General features: G+C 50.1%; 1 protein-coding gene across 1 annotated transcript in view; it reads right to left on the bottom strand.

Moving 5' to 3' along the window:
* Positions 1-4453: 4453 nt before the first annotated feature.
* The window catches only part of inppl1a (inositol polyphosphate phosphatase-like 1a), a 200707-nt gene continuing 179803 nt past the window's right edge, over positions 4454-25357 (bottom strand). The window contains exons 24-28 of the mRNA XM_085998320.1: positions 23909-23984; positions 21617-21754; positions 15836-16613; positions 13209-13345; positions 4454-11158 (exon numbers count right to left, since the gene is read on the bottom strand). Of these exons, the coding sequence (XP_085854446.1) occupies positions 11065-11158; positions 13209-13345; positions 15836-16613; positions 21617-21754; positions 23909-23984 (1223 nt within the window). The 3' untranslated portion in view covers positions 4454-11064. The remainder of the gene's footprint in view (positions 11159-13208; positions 13346-15835; positions 16614-21616; positions 21755-23908; positions 23985-25357) is intronic.

The raw sequence follows: 25357 nt of genomic DNA on the forward strand, positions 1-25357 counted from the left end.
GAGGCCAGCACACTGAGCTCAATTCAGAAACAGCCCAATGCTGTAATGGGAAGACAGCAGGACTGGTGTTCAGAAGGGTGAAAGCAAACGGGTTCTGCCTTCAAAGACAACGCTTGAATTTCAACCAGTCTGGCAGTGGTCAGAGCCGCAAAGAGTGAGGCCGAGAGCCCTCTGGTGGTGAAATACATTCAGTGCTGGCGGACACGAGATCCTCGCCAGTCTGACAACTTCACCAAGGAAGAGGATGCTGCCATAGACATAGTGAAGGAGGAGGTAGCGGAGTGTCGGAGGGGCAGTACTGAGGGAGCGCCGCACTGTCGGAGGGGCAGTACTGAGGGAGCGCCGCACTGTCGGAGGGGCAGTACTGAGGGAGCGCCGCACTGTCGGAGGGGCAGTACTGAGGGAGCGCCGCACTGTCGGAGGGGCAGTACTGAGGGAGTGCTGCACTGACGGAGGGGCCGTCTTTCAGATGAGACATTAAACCGAGGCCCCGTCTGCTCTCTCAGGTGGACATAAAAGATCCCATGGCACTATTTTGAAGAGCAGGGGAGTTCTCCCCGGTGTCCTGGCCAATATTTATCCCTCAATCAACATAACAAAACCAGATTATATGGTCATCATCACATTGCTGTTTGTGGGAGCTTGCTGTGTGCAAATTGGTTGCCGCAACAGTGACTACACTTCAAAAGTACTTAATTGGCTGTAAAGTGCTTTGAGATGTCTGGTGGTCGTGAAAGGCGCTGTAGAAATGCAAGTCTTTGTTTTTTTCTTCTCTGCTCTAAGGAGAACAACACCAGCTTCTCCAGTCTATTCACGTAGCTGAAGTCCCTCATCCCTGGAACCATTCCAGTAAATCTCCTCCGCACCCTCTCTAAGTGTGGTGTATGTGCCTTTAAGAGCAATTATGGTGTATGTGCCTTTAAGAGCCCCAGGTGTGCGTAATGCCGGTAATTGCCACTTGGGCTATATAAGCCTGTGTATTGTGTATATCCTTTAGAAACCCCCCCCCCCCCCAGACTTGCTTAGTAAATACCTATGAACCAACTCCTGTCTTCAGTGTCTTTATCTACACACGGACACTACACTAAGGCTTTCACATCCTTCCTAAAGTGTGGTGCCCAGAATTGGACACAATACTCCAGTTGGGGCCGAACCAGTGTTTTATAAAGGTTCATCATAACTTCCTTGCTTTTGTACTCTGCCTCTATTTATTTATGGGATGTGGGCATCGCTTTATGAAGCTCAGGATCCCATAAGCTTTTTTAAACTGCTTTCTCAACCTGCCCTGCCACCTTCAACGATTTGTGCACACATACCCCCAGGTCTCGGTTCATGCACCCGCTTAAGAATTGTACCCTTTAGCTTATATTGTCTCTCCTTGTTCTTCCGACCAAAATGTATAATTTTGCACTTTTCAGCATTAAATTTTTTCTGCCACGTGTCCGCCCATTCCACCAGCCTGTCTGTCCTCTTGAAGTCTATCACTCTCCTCCTCACTGTTCACTATACTTCCAAGTTTAGTGTCATCTGCAAGTTTTGAAATTGTGCCCTACACACCCAAGTCCAAGTCATTAATATATATCAAGAAAAGCAGTGGCCCTTGTACCGACCCCTGGGGAACACCACTGTATACCTTCCTCCAGTCCGAAACACCCGTTCACCACCACTCTCGGTTTCCGTATCCCGGCTGCCCCTGCCCCTTTTATTCCATGGGCTTCAACTTTGCTGGTGAGCCTATTATGTGGCACTTTGTCAAACGCCATTTGGAAATCCATGTTCACCATGTCAACTGCATTACCCTCATCAACCCTCTGTTACCTCATCAAAGAACTCGATCAAGTTGATTAAACAATTCCATTAGCCTTTTAAATTATATTTTGCACCTGTCCACGAGTTTCTGTATTTAGACCCCTAAATCTCTCTGCTCCTCCACAGTTCCCAGCCTTTCGCCATTTAAAGAATACTCGGATCTATTCTTTCTTAGGAACAAAGTGGAAAATTTAATTTTAAAAATTGTAAGTTTGCAAAGTAAGTCAGTCGTTTCCCCATCAGAGTCCACTTTTGAAAAAAATAATCTTCAGGAGTCTGAGGAATTTCCAAGAATGGGCTGAGAGTTTACTTCCCAGGAGATTATAGAATCAGAGAAATTTACGGCACAGAAGGAGGCCATTCGGCCCATCGTGTCCGTGCCGGCTGAAAAAGAGCTCTCCAGCCTAATCCCACTTTCCAGCTCTTGGTCCGTAGCCCTGGAGGTTACAGCACTTCAAGTGCGTATCCAAGTACTTTTTAAATGTGATGCGGGATACTCCCTTTCAGGCAGTGAGTTCCAGACCTCTGGGTGAAAAATATTTTCAACTCCCCTCTAATCCTTCTACCAATTACTTTAAATCTCTGCCCCCTGGTTATTGACCCTTTCTGCCAAGAGAAATATGTCCTTTTTATCCACTCTACCTAGGCACCTCATAATTTTATACACCTCAGTTAAATCTCCCCTCAGCCGCCTCTGTTCAAAGAAAACAGACCCAGCCTCTCCAATCTCTCCTCATAGCTAAAATTTTCCAGTCCTGGCAACATCCTCGTAAATCTCCTCTGCACCCCCTCTAGTGCAATCACATCCTTCCTGTAATGTGGTGACCAGAACTGCACGCAGTATTCTAGCTGTGGCTTAATTAGTGTTTTATACAGTTCAAGCATGGCCTCCCTGCTCTTATAGTCTATGCCTCGGCTAATAAAGGAAAGTATCCCGTATGCCTTCTTAACCACCTTTCCTGCTACCTTCAGGGATCTGTGGACATGCACTCCAAGGTCCCTCTGTTCCTCTACATTTCTCAGTGTCTTACCATTTATAGTGTATTCCCTTACCTTGTTAGCCCTCCCCAAATGCATTACCTCACACTTCTCCGGATTGGATTCCATTTGCCACTTTTCTGCCCACCTGACCAGTCCATCGATATCATTATAGGACTGGCGGTGGGAGAGAACACTGGGGGTCGCGATGCTGAGCTGCATCATGAGGCTCGAAGGACTGAATTGCCTACTCCTGCTCCTATTTCTTGTTATGAGTGGGACAGATGTAATGGACCAGCCCTAGTTTCTCTCTCCGTCTTTTAGTATGTGCATCTAAGGATGCCGTTTTGGTATTTTATGAAGATTATTAATACATAAAGTTTCACCCTAGAACAATAATGCAATGCCCTCCATTGAGATTTCAATAAAAGCATCATTACACCAACTTCTATCTTTAAAACATCTACAATTGTTCTATTGTCACATTTTGCTTCATCACTTCAACATTTGTCTAATTTGCATGAGGGCAGTGCATTCAATGGCTTGACTTAGTCAATCTTTGGCCACAAGGGTGAGAGACATCCTTTCATGCACGATATTTTAATCGATCACCATTCCTCTTCCTTTGAATTTGTTCTCTGGACGTTCTGTTCCACTGGCTCCGCTGTATTTATTTCCTAACAGGTTGGTGTGGGACTGAGTTACACGTAGGCCCAGACCGGGTAAGGACGGCAGGTTTCCTTCCCTAAAGGACATCAGTGAACTGGATGGGCTTTTAATCAGACAGCTTCATTGTCACTTTTACCGAGACCAGATTTTTACAGCACAGAAACAGGCCATTCGGCCCAACTAGTCTATGCCGGTGTTTCTGCTCCACACGAGCCTCCTCCCACCCCTCTTCATCTCACCCCATCAACATATCCTTCTATTCCTTTCTCCCTCATGTGCTTATCTAGTTTCCCCTTAAATGCATCTATACTATTCGCCTCAACCACTCGCTGTGGTAGCGAGTTTCACATTCTCGCCACTCTCTGGACAACGGTAAAGATGTTTCTCATGAATTCCTTATTGGATTTATTAGTAGAATCAGAGAATCTTACAGCACAGGAGGCAGTCATTCGGCCCATCGTGCCTGTGCCGGCTCTTTGAAAGAGCTCTCCAATTAATCCCACTCCCCCCTGCTCTTTCCCCACAGCCCTGCAGAATTTTCCCCTTCAAGTATTTATCCAATTTTCTTTTGAAATTTACCATCGAATCTGCTTCCACCACCCTTAGTAGCATCTTATATTGATGGCCTCTCGTTTTAGATTCTCCCAGAAGTGGAAACATCTTCTCTACGTCTACCCTATCAAAACACCTTTCATAATGTTGAAGACCTCGATCAGGTCTCCCCTCAGCCTTCCCTTGTCAAGAGAAAAGAGCCCCAGCCTGTTCACTCTTTCCTGTTGGTTATAACCTCTCAGTTCTGGTGTCTTGTTAATCCTACGACTGAATCCAAATTCTTAAACCGCCAGGGATCTGAACTGCCGTTCTCTGGATCATGAGCAGGCTCGACAATGCAGCTCTCCCTCAGTACTGCACTCGAACACAAGGTCAGCGTCCAACACAAAAATCACAGGATCTCAGCAGTCAATGGAAAAGAAAAAGTGACCACAAACTCCATCAATGTTGTTAAAAAGAACTTTTATTTTAAACAGTATTATACAGTCATAATTAAATCATTAAAAATACAAAATTTTACTAAATGAAAGGAACTCACACACACAACACACGTGCGTGTCCTTGTCACCTGATTTAGCTGCTCTTGCCGTGATTGACCCACAACTGAAACAGCAATTCAACGCTTCTCGCCAACACAAGTTGTAGCAAAGGGAGGGACGGGGACGGGGAAAAGCACAACAACAAAACTTGGCACAATTGCATTAAATATCACAGATAAAAGCAACTTCACAAACCTCTCCAATTAGCAACAGTTACGATACGGTAAAAGCAGAAAAAACAACAAAATTAAAAAAAAAGACAACACACACAACCTCTCGGCTTCTGGCAGTTCACGCATCTCATTGGATAAGAAGTATTCTCAAACAGTCGAGGAGATTTTAATTATATTTTTTTTAAAAACACACACATCTGGAGAAAAGACTTAGACAAGAAACAAACAAGGGTCCTACTTTGGGCTGGACTGTCCAGGCTGATGGGAAGTCACCACCACAGTTCAGGGTCACTGTATTCTCAGCACAGGACACGCAAACAAAGCAACATGTTAAGGGCATAGACACCCCAGTCCTCGACCCTGGAGAGATACAAATTCCTACTGCCTTACACTCTCCCCCAAAAAGCTGTGGCTGCTGGGGGACAATTGGTGCTTTCAAGGCCGAGATCGATAGACTTTCGTTGGGTAAGGGTATTGAGGGACACGGAGCAAAGGCAGGTAAATGGACTCGAGGTGCGGATCAGCCAGGACTTAACTAAATGGCGGCGCAGGCTCAAGGGATTGAATGGCGGCCTCCTGTTCCTAGTGTTCTGCTCCAGTGTTTACCGGGCAGTGATCACAGAAACATACAAGTAAGAGGAAGCAATGCTGCATTCAACAAAATTACCTCAAACCTTCCAGGGCAAGAGAAATTCATGGTTAGATGATTGAGTAGCCAGGGAATGAATGCATCTCACTGAAGGAGCTACTGCAGAATTAGTGCGCTGCAAGAGGAGGGTTAAACACACCCTCACCCAGGAAATAATCAGATGCATCGCACACAAGAGTTCCCAGTAACTACAAAACATGTCTCACAACTGCATCAGTCGACCATTTAAACAACATTGCACTGCATAGAGCGGTTTGTATAAAGCAAGGATGTGGCAAATTACATGTAAAAAAAGTGAATGTTCCTTCCATTACTTTTGATGTTTAACCCGCATTCAGGTCACTAATGGCAGTTTAATTAATCTGGGAACGCGATCGAGAGCGGCAGTGCGAGTTAGGAAGTGTGAGGATGAGGAGAAGTGAAAAAAAGAATGTGCATTTCTATAGCGCCTTTCACCACCTCAGGGCGTCCCAAAGTGCTTTATAGCCAATGAAGTACTTTTGAAGTGCAGTCACTGTTGTAATGTGGGAAACGCGGCAGCCAATTTACACACAGCAAGATCCCACAAACAGTAATGTGACAATGACCAGATAATCTGTTTTTGTTATGTTGGTTGAGGGATAAATATTGTCCAGGACACCGGGGAGAACTCCCCTGCTCTTCTTCGAATAGTGCTGTGGGATCTTTTATGTCCAACCGAGCGCGCAGACAGGGCCTCGGTTTAACATCTCATCTGAAAGATGGCACCTCCGACTGCAGTACTGCACTGGGAGTGTCAGCCTGGATTATGTGCTCAAGTCTCTGGAGTGGGGCTTGAACCCACGACCTTCTGACTTAGAGGCGAGTGTTACTCAATGAGTCAAGAGAGGGAGCGTTTGATTGCTTGCGCTGGTACAGAATCTAGACAGGGCACGATCATCTTGCAGCAAGCGAAAATGACTAGCGATTGTGTAACAGAACCAGCTGTTGCAGATCCTTCCAATAAATTCAGCCCAAACAAGACCTCGCACAAGAAGAAAACAAATTGTTGGAATGTTCACCCATTCCATTTTCCAGAAACCGCATCTCCTCCTTCCTGCAGACACAGCTAATACCATTAGTGGGAACTCAGTCTGGACGTGGTAGGGTGGGGCGGGGTGAGGGGTCCAACTCGAGATTTGGCCGAGTTCCAGATACACACCACCCTTTGCTTTTCCACACAAAAGTGTAGTGGAAATCTGGAACTCGCAGATCAGGAAGCTGGGAACGAGAGAATGCTGACCAAAGTTCCCTCGGATTTTTATCCCCCCGTGCGCAGTCCCTTTTACTGGCCGTGCGGCCCATTCAAATTTTCATGCACGCGCTGTTTCTTCCATATAAAAGCCGGCGAGCGGCCTGCGCGGGTCCTCCAGACCGCCGTGTGGCCACGCAGCTTAGCGGGAACATTGATGCCGACTGACACAGTCTGAAGTGAGAACCGTACAGACTTGGGAGACCGAAGCTGGGTGGCAGAGGTTCCTGGGAGCGAGCTGGAGGCCGTCCTTGAAAACCGCGCTGATCGACTTCAAGATAATGGTTGGGTGGGGCGGGGGCATAACCCAGTTGCCCCCCACCCCCAAACAGGTAAAACACATTGCGACGCCTGGTGCGGTATAGAACTGTACAGATTGAAAGTCCTAGTTTCTCAGACTGTTCTGCCCAGGGTTTGCGGATTCCCAGTCACGCTGGTAGCTGGATTCTACAGGTGGTCTCGGACCCTGGCTTATGGAGATGAGGAGGCATCCAGGGAGCGGCTGCTGCTACTGATCCCGTGCCAGTGGAACCCCCCCCCCACTCCCCAGAAAGTGCCTTTGTGTGGACGGAAGGGGCTGTGATGCTCCCCATGGTCAAACGGTCCACTGACACCCACCAGGCTCACGCATGGCCTCTTGGGCAAAGTATAAGCAGCGGGTGGAGTGTGTGGAAGTGCACGGGAGAGACACTCGTTCAATGATCCAGTGCCTGTAGAATGGGGCGGTCCGACGGTGTGGGGTCCCACTTCCAAAATGGCAGCCCGTGGCAACGTTAAGGCAAATCCGGTGAATAAAACAGGATTTATTTCCAGACAGACCAGTTGCTGTAAGCAGGATTACTGGCTCCACTAACAATTCTCTAAACACTGATTATCGATCGCTACGCTCTCAGCCTGTTTAACGCTGAGATTACAGTCGGTTTTTAGTGATTAATGGCTCAATCACGCTGCCCCCTTGTGGGTGAATGGGCTGCCAACAGTCGGAGTTCAGGCTCACACACAGAATGGGCACTCGGTATGGTAACAGCAGGCACCATGCACTGTTAGGACAGTCCCCCTGCCAAAAGGCAGTGCCTTTAAAAGGAGAGGGGGAAGAAAATTAGGGAAAATTTAAAGAGGCAAAAATCAGGAGCTGCTAATATGGTAGAAACGAGCTGTACTGTTTGGAGAACTGGGAACCTGTTCTATTTCCCCGGTGTAATTTCTTAATTGCATCGACGTTTAGTTTAGAGGAAGTGTTCTGCTTTTCCAACAACACTGTGCTGCGAAGCACATTGGTCAACGCCCATATATTTGATGCAGAATGAGCAGGGCTTTTCGGGGATAATTTTAAGTGAGTCTGAGGAGGCCCAGGATCTGAGGCTTCACACGAGCTTACTTTCCCAGCCAATGCTGCCGAGAAATCCTGCTCACAATGTGACTCATCGTCACGGTGCCATTTCAAAGCACTTTGGGACCTGTACAAACTGTTCCACTGATCATCAAAGTACGGGTTAGATACAGAGTAAAGCTCCCTCTACACTGTCCCATCAAACACTCCCAGGGCAGGTACAGCACGGGTTAGATACAGAGTAAAGCTCCCTCTACACTGTCCCATCAAACACTCCCAGGGCAGGTACAGCACGGGTTAGATACAGAGTAAAGCTCCCTCTACACTGTCCCATCAAACGCTCCCAGGGCAGGTACAGCACGGGTTAGATACAGAGTAAAGCTCCCTCTACACTGTCCCATCAAACGCTCCCAGGGCAGGTACAGCACGGGTTAGATACAGAGTAAAGCTCCCTCTACACTGTCCCATCAAACGCTCCCAGGGCAGGTACAGCACGGGTTAGATACAGAGTAAAGCTCCCTCTACACTGTCCCATCAAACGCTCCCAGGGCAGGTACAGCACGGGTTAGATACAGAGTAAAGCTCCCTCTACACTGCCCCATCAAACACTCCCAGGGCAGGTACAGCGCGGGTTAGATACAGAGTAAAGCTCCTTCTACATTGTCCCATCAAACACTCCCAGGGCAGGTACAGCACGGGTTAGATACAGAGTAAAGCTCCCTCTACACTGTCCCATCAAACGCTCCCAGGGCAGGTACAGCACGGGTTAGATACAGAGTAAAGCTCTCTCCACACTGTCCCATCAAACACTCCCAGGGCAGGTACAGCACGGGTTAGATACAGAGTAAAGCTCCCTCTACACTGTCCCATCAAACGCTCCCAGGGCAGGTACAGCATGGGTTAGATACAGAGTAAAGCTCCCTCTACACTGTCCCATCAAACACTCCCAGGGCAGGTACAGCACGGGTTAGATACAGAGTAAAGCTCCCTCTACACTGTCCCATCAAACGCTCCCAGGGCAGGTACAGCACGGGTTAGATACAGAGTAAAGCTCCCTCTACAATGTCCCATCAAACGCTCCCAGGGCAGGTACAGCACGGGTTAGATACAGAGTAAAGCTCCCTCTACACTGTCCCATCAAACACTCCCAGGGCAGGTACAGCACGGGTTAGATACAGAGTAAAGCTCTCTCCACACTGTCCCATCAAACACTCCCAGGGCAGGTACAGCACGGGTTAGATACAGAGTAAAGCTCCCTCTACACTGTCCCATCAAACACTCCCAGGGCAGGTACAGCACGGGTTAGATACAGAGTAAAGCTACGCTGTCCCATCAAACATTTCTCACACCATTGATCCTGTGGCCTGCGTGAGATTCTTGCCAACTTTACATTGCAGACCCATATCCAATAGGCACTATCGAGACTGTTCAAACAAGAGTCACCCGGCCAGTAGGTGCAGCTGGAACGTGTTCAGTCCCACAGGTGAAAGCAGTGTCTGATCCGGCCCTTCTTTTATTCTTACTGCGAGCTCACGTTCAGGAGAGGGAGCTCCCACACACTGGCAGAGCACATCAGGACCAAGCGAGGTCCTGCTCATCAGCGATGCAAAGGTCTTGCCAAGGCAGCTTCTGCACAAAGGGGTTAAGTTATCACTGGCAGAGTCAAAAACTCCCATTCCTACTGGGGGAGGAGAGAAGCTGTGTAACACTGGCGGCACACTATGTTACAGCTTGCCATGAACAGAGGGACAACCAGTAAACTAAGACAAGAGTATATATAAACAAGGCGAAAATATATTTATAAACTCAGGGATATACCTGTTTATACACTGTATGAATGGAACCGCGTTTATGTGTTCAACCATAAATGTATTTTGATGCTTTGGCAACATAAGATGTACCTTATCATGCCAATAAAGCGATTTGTATTGTATTGTATTGATGGGATGGTGAGAACGAAGGGGGGGTGGTATGAAAGAAAGAAATAAGCTGAAAAAATGCATTAAATTTTCTGAATTATTACTGCCTCAACTTAAAAGTTTCCCGACAGCAATAGAGCTCGAGCTGGCTGTCTTTCGTCCCGGAGTGCACGGTGTGGCAGAGAAGCACAAGTTCCCTCTGGTGGTGAAAGGGGGAGAAAATACCCCCAGTAGATATCGCTGCACAACCCGAACTCCATTCCTCATGCTCTCCCCATCAGATATGTGGTGTTGCTCTCTCTCTCTACCCACCCTGCCCTGCTCCAGAACACCCCCCCACCAGAATACAAAACAGGAACGATTTCACCACAGTCAGAACACGCTGGCCCCATTTCCAGAAAGACTCGAGATTCGGCTCCTGCCTTCTGCATTATCCGCACTGAGCCCCCGTCCTTCACACCCTGCCCTTCCGCCGTTTATTCTGTTGCAGCACAGGACGCAACACTCGCGGACAGTAACTATCGACAGACAGCGACACACGGGTTCTGTAGAACTCATCATCCCAACGCCAGACCTGAAGACTGGCTATCTGTGGCAGGGGAGGTGAAGGCAATTTCTAAACCCGCGGATAAAGGCACAATCTGCCCGTGCCACCATCCACCCACCCCCCCACCCACTTCTTCCGGCAGCCAGCACACCGCGCATGGAGTCATCACTGTCTAGCTCTCAGTTACAAGCTACAGAAGCTGGAGGGACGGGACCCCAGATTCCGAGGGATCATGATCGTTGGGATTCCTTTGCCGTGACCCCACAGAGAACATGATCGAGGCGGGTTTTATTGATTTTATATTTTAAAAAATTTAACAAACAAAATGCACTGCATTTCCCTGCAAAGACAGGGGACGGAGAATCCCTACAGTGGGAAGAGAGGAGGAGTGAGGAGAAACGCAGGAGGACGAGGAGGAGACAGCAGGCGCGGCGCGGCGCTCCGCAGTACAGTTAGTTCTACAATCAGTGCTTGGGACAGTAAACCACCTCATCACTCGGACGGGCCAGTCCTATTTATGTCTTTCCTTTTCCATATTGCTTCTGGAGTTTTAGAACTACTGTTTATCAAGTTGAAAAAAATCTCCCCTAAGGCACTTTTTTAAAAAAAAACAAAAACCCAGGAGCAAGTTATTTTCCAAGTTGCTGCAAGCTCTCCAGTAGAATGTTCTTGTGAACAGGATCAGTCACTCCAGCCTCTTCCAGGTCGTCCTTCGTTATGTCGCTGTTGAGGGATTGAGAAAGAAAACAGGAACAAGTATTATAGCAAAATACTGCGGATGCTGGAAATCGGAAACAACAGAAAACGCTGGAAAAACTCAGCAGGTCCGGCAGCATCCGTGGAGAGAGAAACAGAGTCAACGCTTCAGGTCTGGGACAAGGGGGCAGAACCTTAAAATTAGAGCCAGGCCGTTCAGGGGTGATGTCAGGAAGCACTTCTTCACACAAAGGGTGGTGGGAATCTGGAACTCTCTCCCCCAGAAAGCTGTCGAGGCTGGGAGGCCAACTGAAAATTTCAAAATGGAGATTGATGGATTTTTGTTGGGTAAGTGTATTAAGGGTTACGGAACCAAGACAGGTCGATGGAGTTAAGATACAGATCGGCCAAGATCACATTGAATGGCGGAACAGTTTCAAAGAGCCGAAAGGCCTCCTCCTGTTCCTATGGTGCACGGGGACAGCTGCACTCTGGCTCCTTGCCCAAGCAGCCATGGGCAGTGAGTGCCGTTAAGATATACCCCATATAACCTTGCAGTTCTGCTATCATCCCGCTCCAGTGCCTCTATATCCTCCTTATAATATGGCGACCAGAACTGCGCACAGTACTCCAAGTTGGGGGGGGGGGGGGGGGGGGGGGGGGGAAAGAGTTTAAAGAGGTATCACTGATGCACAGTAGACTGGTCGACATGGAGCTAATGGCAAACATGGAACTATTGGGAGCAGGAGCATCCCCTTCCAAGACTGGTTCTTCCCTACGGACTGCCCCTCGATGTGGTGGGAAGGTTCGTACGCTCCTATGACACGGGGAGCAATGCCGGTGGAGGTTAATAGAATTTAACATAGAAACATAGAAGGTAGGGGCAGGAGTAGGCCATTCGAGCCTGTTCCGCCATTTAATGAGATCATGGCTGATCATCCAAACTCAGTACCCTGTCCCTGCCCTCTCCCCATATCCCTTTAGCCTTAAGAAATATATCTAACTCCTTCTTGAATATATTTAATGAATTGGCCTCAACTGCCTTCTGTGGTAGAGAATTCCACAGGTTCACCACTCTCTGGGTGAAGAAATTCCTCATCTCAGTCCTAAATGGCTTACCCCTTATCCTTAGACTGTGACCCCTGGTTCTGGACACCCCCGCCATCGGGAACATCCTTCCTGCATCTAGTCTGTCCAGTCCTGTCAGAATTTTATGTTTCAATGAGATCCCCTCTCATTCTTCTAAACTCTAGTGAATATAAGCTTAATCGACCCAATCTCTCCTCGTGTCATTCCCACCATCCCAGGTATCAGTCTGGTACCTGAATGGTACTGTTCTAATTGGGGAATGTAGTGAGATGCTGCTGCAAGAAGTCAAGAGTCATAACGGCACAGCCTAACCTCTCCAAGTGACCGTTAATTTTTTCCTTGATTATTGTTTCTAAAACTTTATCCACCACTGATGTTAAACTGACCAGCCTGTAATTACTAGGATTGTCCTTACACCCTTTCTTGAACAATGGCGTCACATTTGCCACTTTCCAATCCTCAGACACCTCCCCCGCATCTAGGGAAGATTGGAAAATTATGGCAAGCCCTTCCGCTATCTCCTCCCCCATTCCCTTAGCAACCTGGGATGCAAGCCATCTGGACCAGGTGACTTGTCCACTCTAAGCATACCCAGCCTTTCTAGTACATCCTGTCTATCAATTTTCACCCCTTCCATTGCTTCTACCTTTTCCACTTCTACCGATATTTTGTCAGCATCCACCTCCTTAGTAAACACCGATACAAAGTACTCTGAGTATTCTAGCCTTGCCCTGCACTTCTAAAGCATATATCACTACCTCTGTCCCTAATAGGCCCCCACCCCGCCTCTTACTACCCACTTACTGTTTACATGCCGGTAGAAGATTTTTAGGTACCCTTTTATGTTGACCGCCATTCTACTCTCAATCTCTCTTTGCCAATCTTATTTTCATCTTCACTTCCCCTTAAAGTGATTAATTTGGGCGTTTATCAGGATTCCTGTTCCCAGCAATGACAAAAAGCAGACCCGCTGTGCACAGATACTGACCTCAGGAACTCCAAATCGTCCCAACCATTGTGGACCAGGCCCTCTTCATACCTCTCCAAGCCCAGGCGACGTAACCAGTTGCCTACGCTGGAGTCATGGGACAGACTGGAGCTGGTGCTGCTGGCTTGACACGAAGCCTACAGGAGGGAACGGGATAAGGTTACCGACACGCACAGCAAAAAAACGGCGCAACGCCTCACCAGTGATCTCAATGAGGCGTTAAACCGAGGCTCGGCCTGCTCTTTCTGCTGGATGTAAAAGATCCCGTGGCTCACTAGCATGGTAGACAGGGGAGTGTCTATGGATGTTGTCTGTATGGGCTTCTAGAAGGTATTTGACAAGGTTTTGCACGAGAGATTATTGGTAAAAAATGGAAGTGCAGAGCACAGAAACAGGCCATTCGGCCCACCCAGTCCATGCTGGTATTTATGGTCCACACGAGCCTCCTCCCACCCTCTTCATCTCATCCTATCAGCATATCCTTCTATTCCTTCCTCCCTCGTGTTTATCTAGCTTCCCCTTAAATGCATCTATGCTATTTGCCTCAACCACTCCCTGTTTAAGTAGTTTAATTGTAGCCTTATGACTTGGACGGGTAACTGGCTGGGAGGAAGGAGACAGAGAGTAGGGATAAAGGGTACATTCTCCGATTGTCGGGATCTGACGAGTGGTGTTGCTCGGGGTTCTGTACCATGGCCTCACCTTTTCACGCTGTTTAATGATAACTTAGGTGAAGGAAGAGAGAATTGTAAATCCAATTTAGCAGATGACACCAAGTTAAACGGCACAGTAAGTTACAAAGGGACATTGATCGATTAACGGAGTGGGCAAAACTGTGGAGAATGGAGGTCAATGTGGGGAAATGGGAGGTCATCCACCGGATCAGAGAAAGACAAATCGGAATATTTTCTTAGTGGTGAGAGACTAGGAGCTGTGGAGGAGTGAAGGGATTTAGGTGTCTATGTGCTCAAATCACAAAGCTAATGGACAGGTACAAAAAATAATCAAAAAGGCTAATGGAACGTTGGCCTTTAACTCAAAGAGGGTTGGAATACACAGGGGAGGAAGTGATGCTTCAGTTGTACCGAGCTCTGGTCAGACCCCAGCGGGAGTCACTGTGCTCAGTTCCGGGCCCCGCACCTCAGGAAGGATATATCGGCCTCGGAGGGGGAGCAGCACAGATTCACCAGAATGATACCGGGGCTAAAAGGGTTAAATTATGAGGACAGGTTGAATAAACTAGGCTTGTATTCTTTTGCGTTTAGGAGGTTGAGGGTGATCTGATCAAGGTGTTTGAAATGATAAAGGGATTTGATCGGGTAGAGAGAGAGAAACTATTTCCTCTGGTGGGGGGAGTCCAGAACAAGGGGGCAAAACCTTAAAATTAGAGCCAGGCCGTTCAGGGGTGATGTCGGGAAGCACTTCTTCACACAAAGGGTGGTGGAAATCTGGAACTCTCCCCCCCAAAAAGGCTGTGGATGCTGGAGGTCAATTGAAGCTTTCAAGGCCGAGATCGATAGATTTTTGTTGAGTAAGGGTATCAAGGGATATGGAGCTAAGGCGGATAAATGAAGTTCAAATACAGATCAGCCAGGATCTAACTGAATGGCAGAACAGACTAGAGGCTGAATGGCCTCCTCCTATCCCCATGGATGGGCAACGGTCTCAAGGCACATGGAGCAAAGGCTGGTAAGTAGATTTGAGACAAAGATCAGTCATCATTTAATGGTGGAACAAGCTTGAGGAGCTGAATGGCCTATTTGTGATGTTAGAATGGGGACTGAAAATGTATATATTTTATATCGAGATAGCTCTGATCAGAAATCTTACATCTGTGTACCCTGGACCAATTAACAGACCAAATATCAGCTGTAGCTCTAGTGGGTAGCCTCAGTCAGAAGGTCGTGGGTTCAACTCCCACTCCAGAGATTTGAACACAAAAATCCAGGCCGACACTCCCCAGTGCGGCACTGAGGGAGTGCTGCGCTGTCAGAGGGACAGTACTGAGGGAGTGCCGCACTGTTGGAGGGGCAGTACTGAGGGAGCGCTGCACTGTCAGAGGGGCAGTACTGAGGGAGCGCTGCACTGTCAGAGGGGCAGTACTGAGGGAGTGCTGCGCTGTCGGAGGGACAGTACTGAGGGAGTGCCGCACTGTCGGAGGGGCAGTACTGAGGGAGCGCCGCACTGTCGGAGGGGCAGTACTGAGGGAGCGCCGCACTGTCAGAGGGGCAGTACTGAGGGAGTGCTGCACTGTCGGAGGGGCAGTACTGAGGGAGTGCTGCGCTGTCGGAGGGGCAGTACTGAGGGAGTGCTGTGCTGTCGGAGGGGCAGTAGAGGGAGTGCTGCACTGTCGGAGGTGCCGTCTTTTGGATCAGACGTTAAACCAAGGCCCCGTCTTCCCTCAGGTGGACGTAAAGTACTTCATTGGCTGTAAAGTGCTCTAGGACGTCCTGAGGTTGTGAAAGGCGCTATATAAATGCAAGTCTTATCTCTGCCCCATTAACCTGCTGGGTCTCGACTCCCCGCATGCAACGCCTCGGGAGATTGTACACTGAAGTTTGAGAGGCCGTTGCCAATGAAAGTGATTCTGGCGGCAGGACTCCCCATTTCCTCCCCCCGAATCTTACCTCTTCGGCCATGTCCTCTTCGATGCTCTCCTTTATGGAGCGTGGAGGGAAGGTGGTGGGCCGGCTGTAGTCGGGGAGCAGCCCTCGGGGAGGCTGGCCTTTCACCGGCAGCGGAGGGTTCCTCAGCAGCGGCTCGGTCTTGCCCACCTGGTAGTCCACCTCGCTGAGACTCTTGGCCATCTGCAGGGCAGAGTAGGAGCGGTCGTCGACGATGCCTTGGTAGGGAGCGCTGCAGTGATCGGCCAGGTATGGGGCGGCCAGGTGCGGAGTGCCAGAGGCCAGCTGTGGCTTGGGGTGGGCTTTCGGTGGAAACGAAGCCTTGGCTTCCGGTGGGTCGGCGGGAGTCCGGTGTTTGCCGACGAGGTTCCTCAAGTCAGGTTCGTCCTTGGCCGGCCCGGCTTTGGATCGCTGGAGGTCCTTCGAGGAGGCGTAGAAAGGATTATCGATCATATCCATGTCCGCCACCTTGGGGAGAGGAGGAGGGGGGTAGTCGGGGGGCGGCCGGTTGAGGGTCAAACACTCATCATCCGAAAGCGACCCCTCCTCGCTCGCTAAGGGAAGGCGGCCCGAATGATGGCGCTTCTTATCTTGATGGCCAAGCGTGGCCTGGCCTTTGCCTTTCTGCCCCGTCTTGGGGAAGGCCGAGGTCTGGTGGTCTGGTGACAGGAGCGCGGCTTGCTGATGCGGGACTCCCTCCAGGATGTAGTAAGCCGGGTTGTTGAAGCTGTTCTTGGAACACACAGCATCTGCATCGGAGTAAATCTCCTGCTGCTTTGGCCTGAGAAATACACACCCATGGTCAGGTTGGTTGTGCCAGTCAAGGTACAAAGAGAAGGTTGTCTTTCTCTTCAAAATATCTCTACAGAAGGCGCTGACTCTTGCTGGGCTTTAGGGATCCATAGGCACTGGCCAGCTCCCATTGCCTCATCCAAGTGTCAGCTGTGACTCAGTGGGCAGCACTCTCGCCTGAGTCAGGAGGTTGGGGGTTCAAGTCCCCACTCCAGAGACTTGAGCACAAAAATCTAGGCCGACACTCCCGGGGCGGGACGGAGGGAGCGCCGCACCGTCGGAGGGGCGGGACGGAGGGAGCGCCGCACCGTCGGAGGGGCGGGACGGAGGGAGCGCCGCACCGTCGGAGGGGCGGGACGGAGGGAGCGCCGCACCGTCGGAGGGGCGGGACGGAGGGAGCGCCGCACCGTCGGAGGGGCGGGGCGGAGGGAGCGCCGCACCGTCGGAGGGGCGGGGCGGAGGGAGCGCCGCACCGTCGGAGGGGCGGGGCGGAGGGAGCGCCGCACCGTCGGAGGGGCGGGGCGGAGGGAGCGCCGCACCGTCGGAGGGGCGGGGCGGAGGGAGCGCCGCACCGTCGGAGGGGCGGGGCGGAGGGAGCGCCGCACCGTCGGAGGGGCGGGGCGGAGGGAGCGCCGCACCGTCGGAGGGGCGGGTCGGAGGGAGCGCCGCACCGTCGGAGGGGCGGGACGGAGGGAGCGCCGCACCGTCGGAGGGGCGGGACGGAGGGAGCGCCGCACCGTCGGAGGGGCGGGACGGAGGGAGCGCCGCACCGTCGGAGGGGCGGGACGGAGGGAGCGCCGCACCGTCGGAGGGGCGGGACGGAGGGAGCGCCGCACCGTCGGAGGGGCGGGTCGGAGGGAGCGCTGCACCGTCGGAGGGGCGGGTCGGAGGGAAGATAGATTATGAAAGTAAATTAGCAAAAAATATAAAAACGGATAGCAAAAGTTTCTATAGTTATATAAAAAGAAAAAGGGTGGCTAAAGTAAATGTTGGTCCCTTAGAGGATGAGACCGGGAAATTAATGGTGGGAAACATGGAGATGGCAAAAACACTGAACAATTATTTTGTATCAGTCTTTACAGTAGAGGACACTAAGAATATCCCAATACTGGACAAACAGGGGGCTCTAGGGGGAGAGGAGCTAAATACGATTAAAATCACTAAGGAAGTGGTACTTGGTAAAATAATGGGACTTAAGCCGGATAAATCCCCTGGACCTGATGGCTTACATCCTAGGGTCTTGAGGGAAGTGGCGGTAGGGATTGTGGATGCATTGGTAATAATTTTCCAAAACTCCCTGGACTCAGCAAAGGTCCCGGCAGATTGGAAAACTGCTAATGTAACACCCTTATTTAAAAAGGGTAGTAGGCAGAAGGCTGGAAACTATAGACCTGTTAGCCTAACATCTGTGGTTGGTAAAATGTTAGAGTCCATTATTAAGGAGACAGTAATGGGACATTTGGATAAACATAATTTAATAGGACAAACTCAGCATGGTTTCATGAAGGGGAAGTCATGTTTGACAAATTTGCTTGAGTTCTTTGAGGAAGTAACATACAGGGTGGATAAAGGAGAACCAGTGGACGTAGTGTATTTAGACTTCCAAAAGGCATTTGACAAGGTGCCACACAATTATTGCTTAAGATAAAAAATCACAGGATTGGGGGTAATATTCTGGCATGGATAGAGGATTGGCTATCTAACAGAAGGCAGAGAGTTGGGATAAATGGTTCATTCTCAGACTGGCAATCAGTAACTAGTGGTGTTCCGCAGGGGTCAGTGCTGGGTCCCCAACTCCTTACAATCTAGATTAACGATTTGGAGGAGGGGACCGAGTGTAACATATCAAAGTTTGCAGATAATACAAAGATGGGAGGGAAAGTAGGGAGTGAGGATGACATAAAAAACCTGCAAAGTGACATAGACAGGCTAAGTAAGTGGGCAGAGATTTGGCAGATGGAATACAATACTGGAAAGTGTGAGGTTATGCACTTTGGCAGGAAAAATCATAGAGCAAGTTATTATCTTAATGGCAAGAAACTGGAAAGTACTGTAGTACAAAGGGATCTGGGGGCCCTGGTGCACGAAACTCAAAAAGTTAGTATGCAGGTGCAGCAAGTGATCAAGAAGGCCAATGGAATGTTGGCTTTTATTGCTAGGGGGATAGAATATAAAAACAGGGAGGTATTGCTGCAGTTATACAAGGTATTGGTGAGACCGCACCTGGAATACTGCATACAGTTTTGGTGTCCATACTTAAGAAAAGACATACTTGCTCTCGAGTCAGTACAAAGAAGGTTCACTCGGTTAATCCCGGGAATGAGGGGGTGGTCATATGAGGAGAGGTTGAGTAGATTGGGACTCTACTCATTGGAGTTCAGAAGAATGAGAGGCGATCTTATTGAAACATATAAGATTGTGAAGGGGCTTGATCGGGTGGATGCGGTGAGGATGTTCCCAATGATGGGTGAAACTAGAACTAGGGGGCATAATTTTAAAATAAGGGGCTGTTCTTTCAAAACTGAGATGAGGAGAAACTTCTTCACTCAGAGGGTGGTAGGTTTGTGGAATTTGCTGCCCCAGAAAGCTGTGGAAGCTACATCATTAAATACATTTAAAACAGAAATAGATAGTTTCCTAGAAGTAAAGGGAATTAAGGGTTACGGGGAGTGGGCAGGAAATTGGACATGAGTCTAGGTTCGGAATGGTCATGGCCCTGTGGGTAGCGGAGCGGGCCCAGGGGCCGTGTAGCCTGGTTCTGTTCCTACTTCGTGTTCTAATTCTGTGTTAGATTTCAGGAGATGGTTTTATTCCTGTTCCTGGCTGGGGTGGAGATCGCCTTTACAGAAGGTAAGTACTGTAGAAAATATAGGGACAGAGTGATCTCCTGGAAGAGTTTCGATCACCTAGATGGGTCGGAGAGGAATTTCCCAGATTTTTTCTCCCAAATTGGCCATTGGGTTTTTTATCTGGTTTTTCGCCTCTCCCGGGAGATCACATGGGTTCGGGTGGGATGGAGAGTGATAGAAGGTTTGAGGTTAGGATCAGATCAGCCATGATCTTATTGAATGGTGGAGCAGGCTCGAGGGGCCGATTGGCCGACTCCTGCTCCTATTTCTTATGTTCTTATGTTCTTTCGGATGAGATGTTAAACCGAGGCCCCGTCTGCTCTCTCAGGTGGGTGTAAAAGATTCCACGGCCACTATTTCGAAGAGGAGCTGGGGAATTCTCCCCGGTGTCCTGGGGCCAATATTTATCCCTCAATCAACATCACCAAAACAGATGATCTGGTCATCATCGCATTGCTGTTTGTGGGAGCTTGCTGTGTGCAAACTGGCTGCCGCGTTTCCTACATTACAACAGTGACAAGAGCAGGGGGAGCTCTCCTCTGGCACCAGGAGAAATGAAGCTGCTGGGTGGTCTTAAAAATCCAACTGGTTCACATATGCCCTTCAGGGAAAGGATCCTGCCACCCCTACCCACATTGTCAGGGCAACTCGAGATGGGCAATAAATGCAAAGCGCGGGTGGGCAAAAATAATAGCTTGGTGTGCATGTAGAAAGACTTGCATTTCTATAGCGTCTTTTACAGCCTCAGGACGTCCCAAAGCTCTTTATAGTCAATGAGCTACTTTTTGAAGTGTAGTCACTGTTGTAATGTAGGAAACGCAACAGCCAATTTGCGCACAGCAAGCTCCCACAAACAGCAATGTGATAATGACCAGATCATCTGTTTTTTGTTGTGTTGATTGGGGAGAACTCCCCTGCTCTTCTTCGAAATAGGGCCATGGGATCTTTTACACCCACCTGAGATGATAGACGGGGCCTCGGTTTAACATCTCAAAGACGGCACCTCCAACAGTGCGGCGCTCCCTCAGTACTGCCCCTCCGACAGTGCAGCGCTCCCTCAGCACTGCCCCTCCGAAAGTGCAGCACTCCTTCAGCACTGTCCCTCCGACAGTGCGGCGCTCCCTCAGTACTGCCCCTCCGACAGTGCAGCGCTCCCTCAGTACTGCCCCTCCGACAGTGCGGCGCTCCCTCAGTACTGCCCCTCCGACAGTGCAGCACTCCTTCAGCACTGTCCCTCCGACAGTGCGGCGCTCCCTCAGTACTGCCCCTCCGACAGTGCAGCGCTCCCTCAGCACTGTCCCTCCGACAGTGCGGCGCTCCCTCAGTACTGCCCCTCCGACAGTGCAGCGCTCCCTCAGTACTGCCCCTCCGACAGTGCGGCACTCCCTCAGTACTGCACTGGGAGTGTCAGCCCTAGAATTTTATGCCAAGTCTCTGGAGTGGGACTTGAACCCACAAACCTACAGACCTCTGACTCATGCGAGTGTGCTACCCACTGAGCCACGGTTTAGTAGCAATTGAACATGGAGCGACACAGACCGAGGATCAGCTGGGAAACTGCGACAGAGCGATAAAGATTAGGCTGAATATAGCGACATGACTATTCATGGCCAGAATGGAGATGGCTGGGTAATTCCCCCGTCAATCACACCTGGAGACCGTACTGCTGCAAGTGACCGGGATTGATTTTACGTGCATCATTTGCATTATGTAACTATTCTTAACTCTCTGCATTTTGCTCGAGAAATAATCCTGCGTTTATCGGCAAACTTTGCTGTAGTTTCGGTCATGAGTTCGGTTTGCTGCAGTTTGTGGAGACGCTGTTTAAATAGACTCTGTTTGCTGTCAGTTGCGGCCAGGTCAGCCGACATCCAACTCCTTGGCTGACCCAGTGGTGTCAGATGCTCAGTCATAGAGTATATTTCAAGGCTGAGATCGATATATTTTTGAACTCTAGGGGAATCAAGGGATATGGGGATCGGGCGGAAAAGTGGAGTTGAGGTCGATGATCAGCCATGATCTTATTGAATGGCGGAGCAGGCTCGAAGGGCCAAATGGCCTACTCCTGCTCCTATTTCTTACGTTCTTATATACAGCCACTCCGTAAAAATTAAACCTCCACCACCCTCCCTCAATCACCTACCTGTCTTCGGCAGCTGCTCCAGGGAGCAGAGCTGGCGCACGCCCCGTGCTGACACAGTTGGGTTTCTCCGCCTCCTCGCCCTGTTTCCCGAGCTGCGTCCCCGCACTCTCCACAGAGGCCAGCTTCTTCGAAATCCCTCTGAAAGGTCACAACGAGACGTTAAAGCCAAAACCAGTTGACGGTCGCGACAACCTCCATGTCAGGCCACCACTGGATGGCCGTTGTGACCTCGTGCAAAGCAGCAAGAGGCTTAGTCAGTCACTATTGAGGTAAGAAATCACCCTCTGTACAAAGCTTAGCAAGATAATCAGAGAATGCAAACTGATGGGAGAAGAAATTACCATTAAATCCTGTTTATATATTGATACCTACACACTGGTTCCTCTTTACATTAAGAGAAGGCAAAGGGGAGATTTTCTCCCCCCTCCCACGCCCCAGACAGTATCACAGAAAGGCCTTGGAGAGGGTGCAAAATATATTTACCAAAATGGAGAAGATTTGATAGAGGTGTTCAAAATCATGAGGGGGTCTGGACAGAGTAGATAGAGAGAAACTGTTTCCATTGGCGGAAGGGTCGAGAACCAGAGGACACAGATTTAAGGTGATTGGCAAAAGAACCAAAGGCGACATGAGGAAAAACTTTTTTACGCAGCGAGTGGTTAAGTTCTGGAATGCACTGCCTGAAAGGGTGGTGGAGGCAGACTCAATCGTGGCTTTCAAAAGGGAATTGGTTAAGTACCTGAAGGAAAAAAATTGCAGGGCTACAGGGAAAGGGCGGGGGAGTGGGACTAGCTGAAGTGCTCCTGCAGAGAGCCGGCACGGGCTCGACAGGCCGAATGGCCTCCTTCGGCACTGTAACCATTCTATGATACCAGGGATGAGGGACTTCATTTATGTGGAGAGACTGGGGAAGCTGGGATTGTTCTCCTTAAAGCGGAGAAGGTTAAGGGGAGATTTAATAGAGGTGTTCAAAATCATGAGGGATTTTAAGACTAAATAAGGAGAAACTGTTTCCACTGGTGGGAGGGTCAGTAACCAGAGGGCACAGATTGAAGATGATTGGCAAAAGAACAAGAGTGGAAATGATGAGATGTTTTATAACACGACGAGTTACGACGATCTGGAATGCGCTGCCTGAAAGGGCGGTGGAAGCAGATTGAATAGTAACTTTCAAAAGATAATTGGATAAATACTTGAAAAGGAAATATTTGCAGGGCTAAGGGCAAAGAACAGGGGAGTGGGACTAATTGGAGATTTCTTCCAAAGAGCCGGCACAGACATGATGGGCCGAATGGCCTCCTTCGTTGCTGTATGAGTCTATATCTAATTTCAGATGAGCAAGATAAGTTGGCCCATTCAGTCCATCAATCGAGAATGGCCCCAAGTCACTAGTGCAGCATCTAATTGTTTCATTGATCCCAAGGCTTTCGCCACCATCACTCTCTCTCAAAGTCTGTTTCACATGCTGATCTCTTTGTGCGAAGAGCTTCCCGATCTTAAACTGAAATCTGCACAAGCTGCCCCTCGACAGCTCGGCGCTGTCCAGAGTGATACCGAGCCACACAGACCAGGAAATGCCCCAGGTTCCATAACGGGTGCAAGCCGCGTTCGCAGGTCCCCGCTCTGCTGGTGAGGTGCCAGTGTCAGGAGCAACGCTCCCAGGTCTCTGCTGAACCTGCGCAGCCCAGGACCGGCGCTTTCAATGTGAAGCTTTGCACGTGTGCAAAACGGTGAATGGGCCGCGCAGCCCCTCCTCCGGGAGGGGGTTACAGAGATAGGGAGGGGCAAGGGCCATGGAGGGATTTCAAAAACAAGGCTGAGAATTTTAAGTTCGAGGCGTTGTCGGACTGGGAGCCAATGTAGGTCAGCGAGCACAGGGGTGAACGAGACTTGTTGCGAGTTAGGAGACGGGCAGCAGAGTTTTGGATGAGCTCAAGTTTACGGAGAGTGGGAGATGGGAGGCCGACCAGGAGCCCACGGGAACAGTCGTGTCCGGAGGTAACAAAGGCATGGGATGAGGGCGTCAGCAGATGGGCTGAGACAATAGCAGCTTTACCTTGGCTTTCGAATAAACTACCGCTAAAGGATAATAATTCTCCTACCGAGTCTCCCTTCAGAGAGGAGCAATCAATCGCCCGCATTCTCCGTCCCGCAAAACAGAGGCTCCCACCTGAACAAAGTGGGACAGTTTCCACAAGGCTGCTGTTGCCCCTCCCCCACGGAGGGAGGATCAATCCCGATGGCAAGCGCGCGCATCAAAGCAAGAAAGGATCTGGAAAACCACGGCCGTACTTAGAGTCCTGGTTCGATCGACACCCTGGCTTCCCCTTGGTTGCTCCAGTCTCATCCTTATCGACTCTAATCCATTCTGTGGAACAAAAAGAGAGATTGATTCACCCCATCAGCTGTGCTGCAACCAGTGCAACGTTCTGTCGGGTAAATAGGCTAGACTGACTGCAAATGGGTGGTTAAAATCTAACGCCTTTAACACTCTGTGCAGGAATGATCTGAAATTGGTGTGCTGTTGTACTTCATTGGTACCAGCAGATGGGGCTGGAACACAGTCACCAGTACTAACTAAAACATTGCCTGATGCGATTGAAAAGTCTCGACCTACTTCACACAATTAATTACTTTTAAAATGCAATGACTCATGTAGCGAAGAGGAGGCAATCTGCAACGTTCCACAAACATCAGCATGATCAATGACCAGCGAGTCTGTGTTTCATGATCTTGTCACGGTGTCAGCCACAGTTCAGTGGGCAGCACTCTTGCCTCTGAGTCAGGAGGTTGTGAGCTCAAGTCTCACTCCAGAGACTTGAGCACATAATCCAGGCTGACACTCCAAGCGCAGTACTGAGGGAGCACTGCACTGTCAGAGGTGCCTTCTTTCGAATGAGACTTTAAACCGAGGCCCCATCTGCTCGCTCAGGTGGACGTAAAGGATCCAATGGCACTATTTCGAAGAGCGGCAGGGGAGTTCTCCCCGGTGTCCTGGCCAATATTTATCCCTCAATCAACAACACAAACAGATCATCAGGTCATTATCACATCGCTGTTTGTGAGAGCTTGCTGTGCGCAAATTAGCTGCCATGTTTCCTACATTACAAGTGACTACACTTCAAAAGGTACTTCATTGACTAAAACACCTTGGGGCACCCAGAGGTCGTGAACACGCTATAGAAATGCAAGTTTTCTTTATTAATCAAATAGATGACTGTTGGAGGGGCAGTACTGAGGGAGCGCCGCGCTGTCGGAGGGGCAGTACTGAGGGAGCGCCGCGCTGTCGGAGGGGCAGTACTGAGGGAGCGCCGCGCTGTCGGAGGGGCAGTACTGAGGGAGCGCCGCGCTGTCGGAGGGGCAGTACTGAGGGAGCGCCGCGCTGTCGGAGGGGCAGTACTGAGGGAGCGCCGCGCTGTCGGAGGGGCAGTACTGAGGGAGCGCCGCGCTGTCGGAGGGGCAGTACTGAGGGAGCGCCGCGCTGTCGGAGGGGCAGTACTGAGGGAGCGCCGCGCTGTCGGAGGGGCAGTACTGAGGGAGCGCCGCGCTGTCGGAGGGGCAGTACTGAGGGAGCGCCGCGCTGTCGGAGGGGCAGTACTGAGGGAGCGCCGCGCTGTCGGAGGGGCAGTACAGAGGGGAGCGCCGCGCTGTCGGAGGGGCAGTACAGAGGGGAGCGCCGCGCTGTCGGAGGGGCAGTACAGAGGGGAGCGCCGCGCTGTCGGAGGGGCAGTACAGAGGGGA

This window comes from Somniosus microcephalus, chromosome 10 (genome assembly GCF_052327205.1).
Source record: "Somniosus microcephalus isolate GS21.2 chromosome 10, FLI_Smic_1.0, whole genome shotgun sequence".
Taxonomy (NCBI): domain Eukaryota; kingdom Metazoa; phylum Chordata; class Chondrichthyes; order Squaliformes; family Somniosidae; genus Somniosus; species Somniosus microcephalus.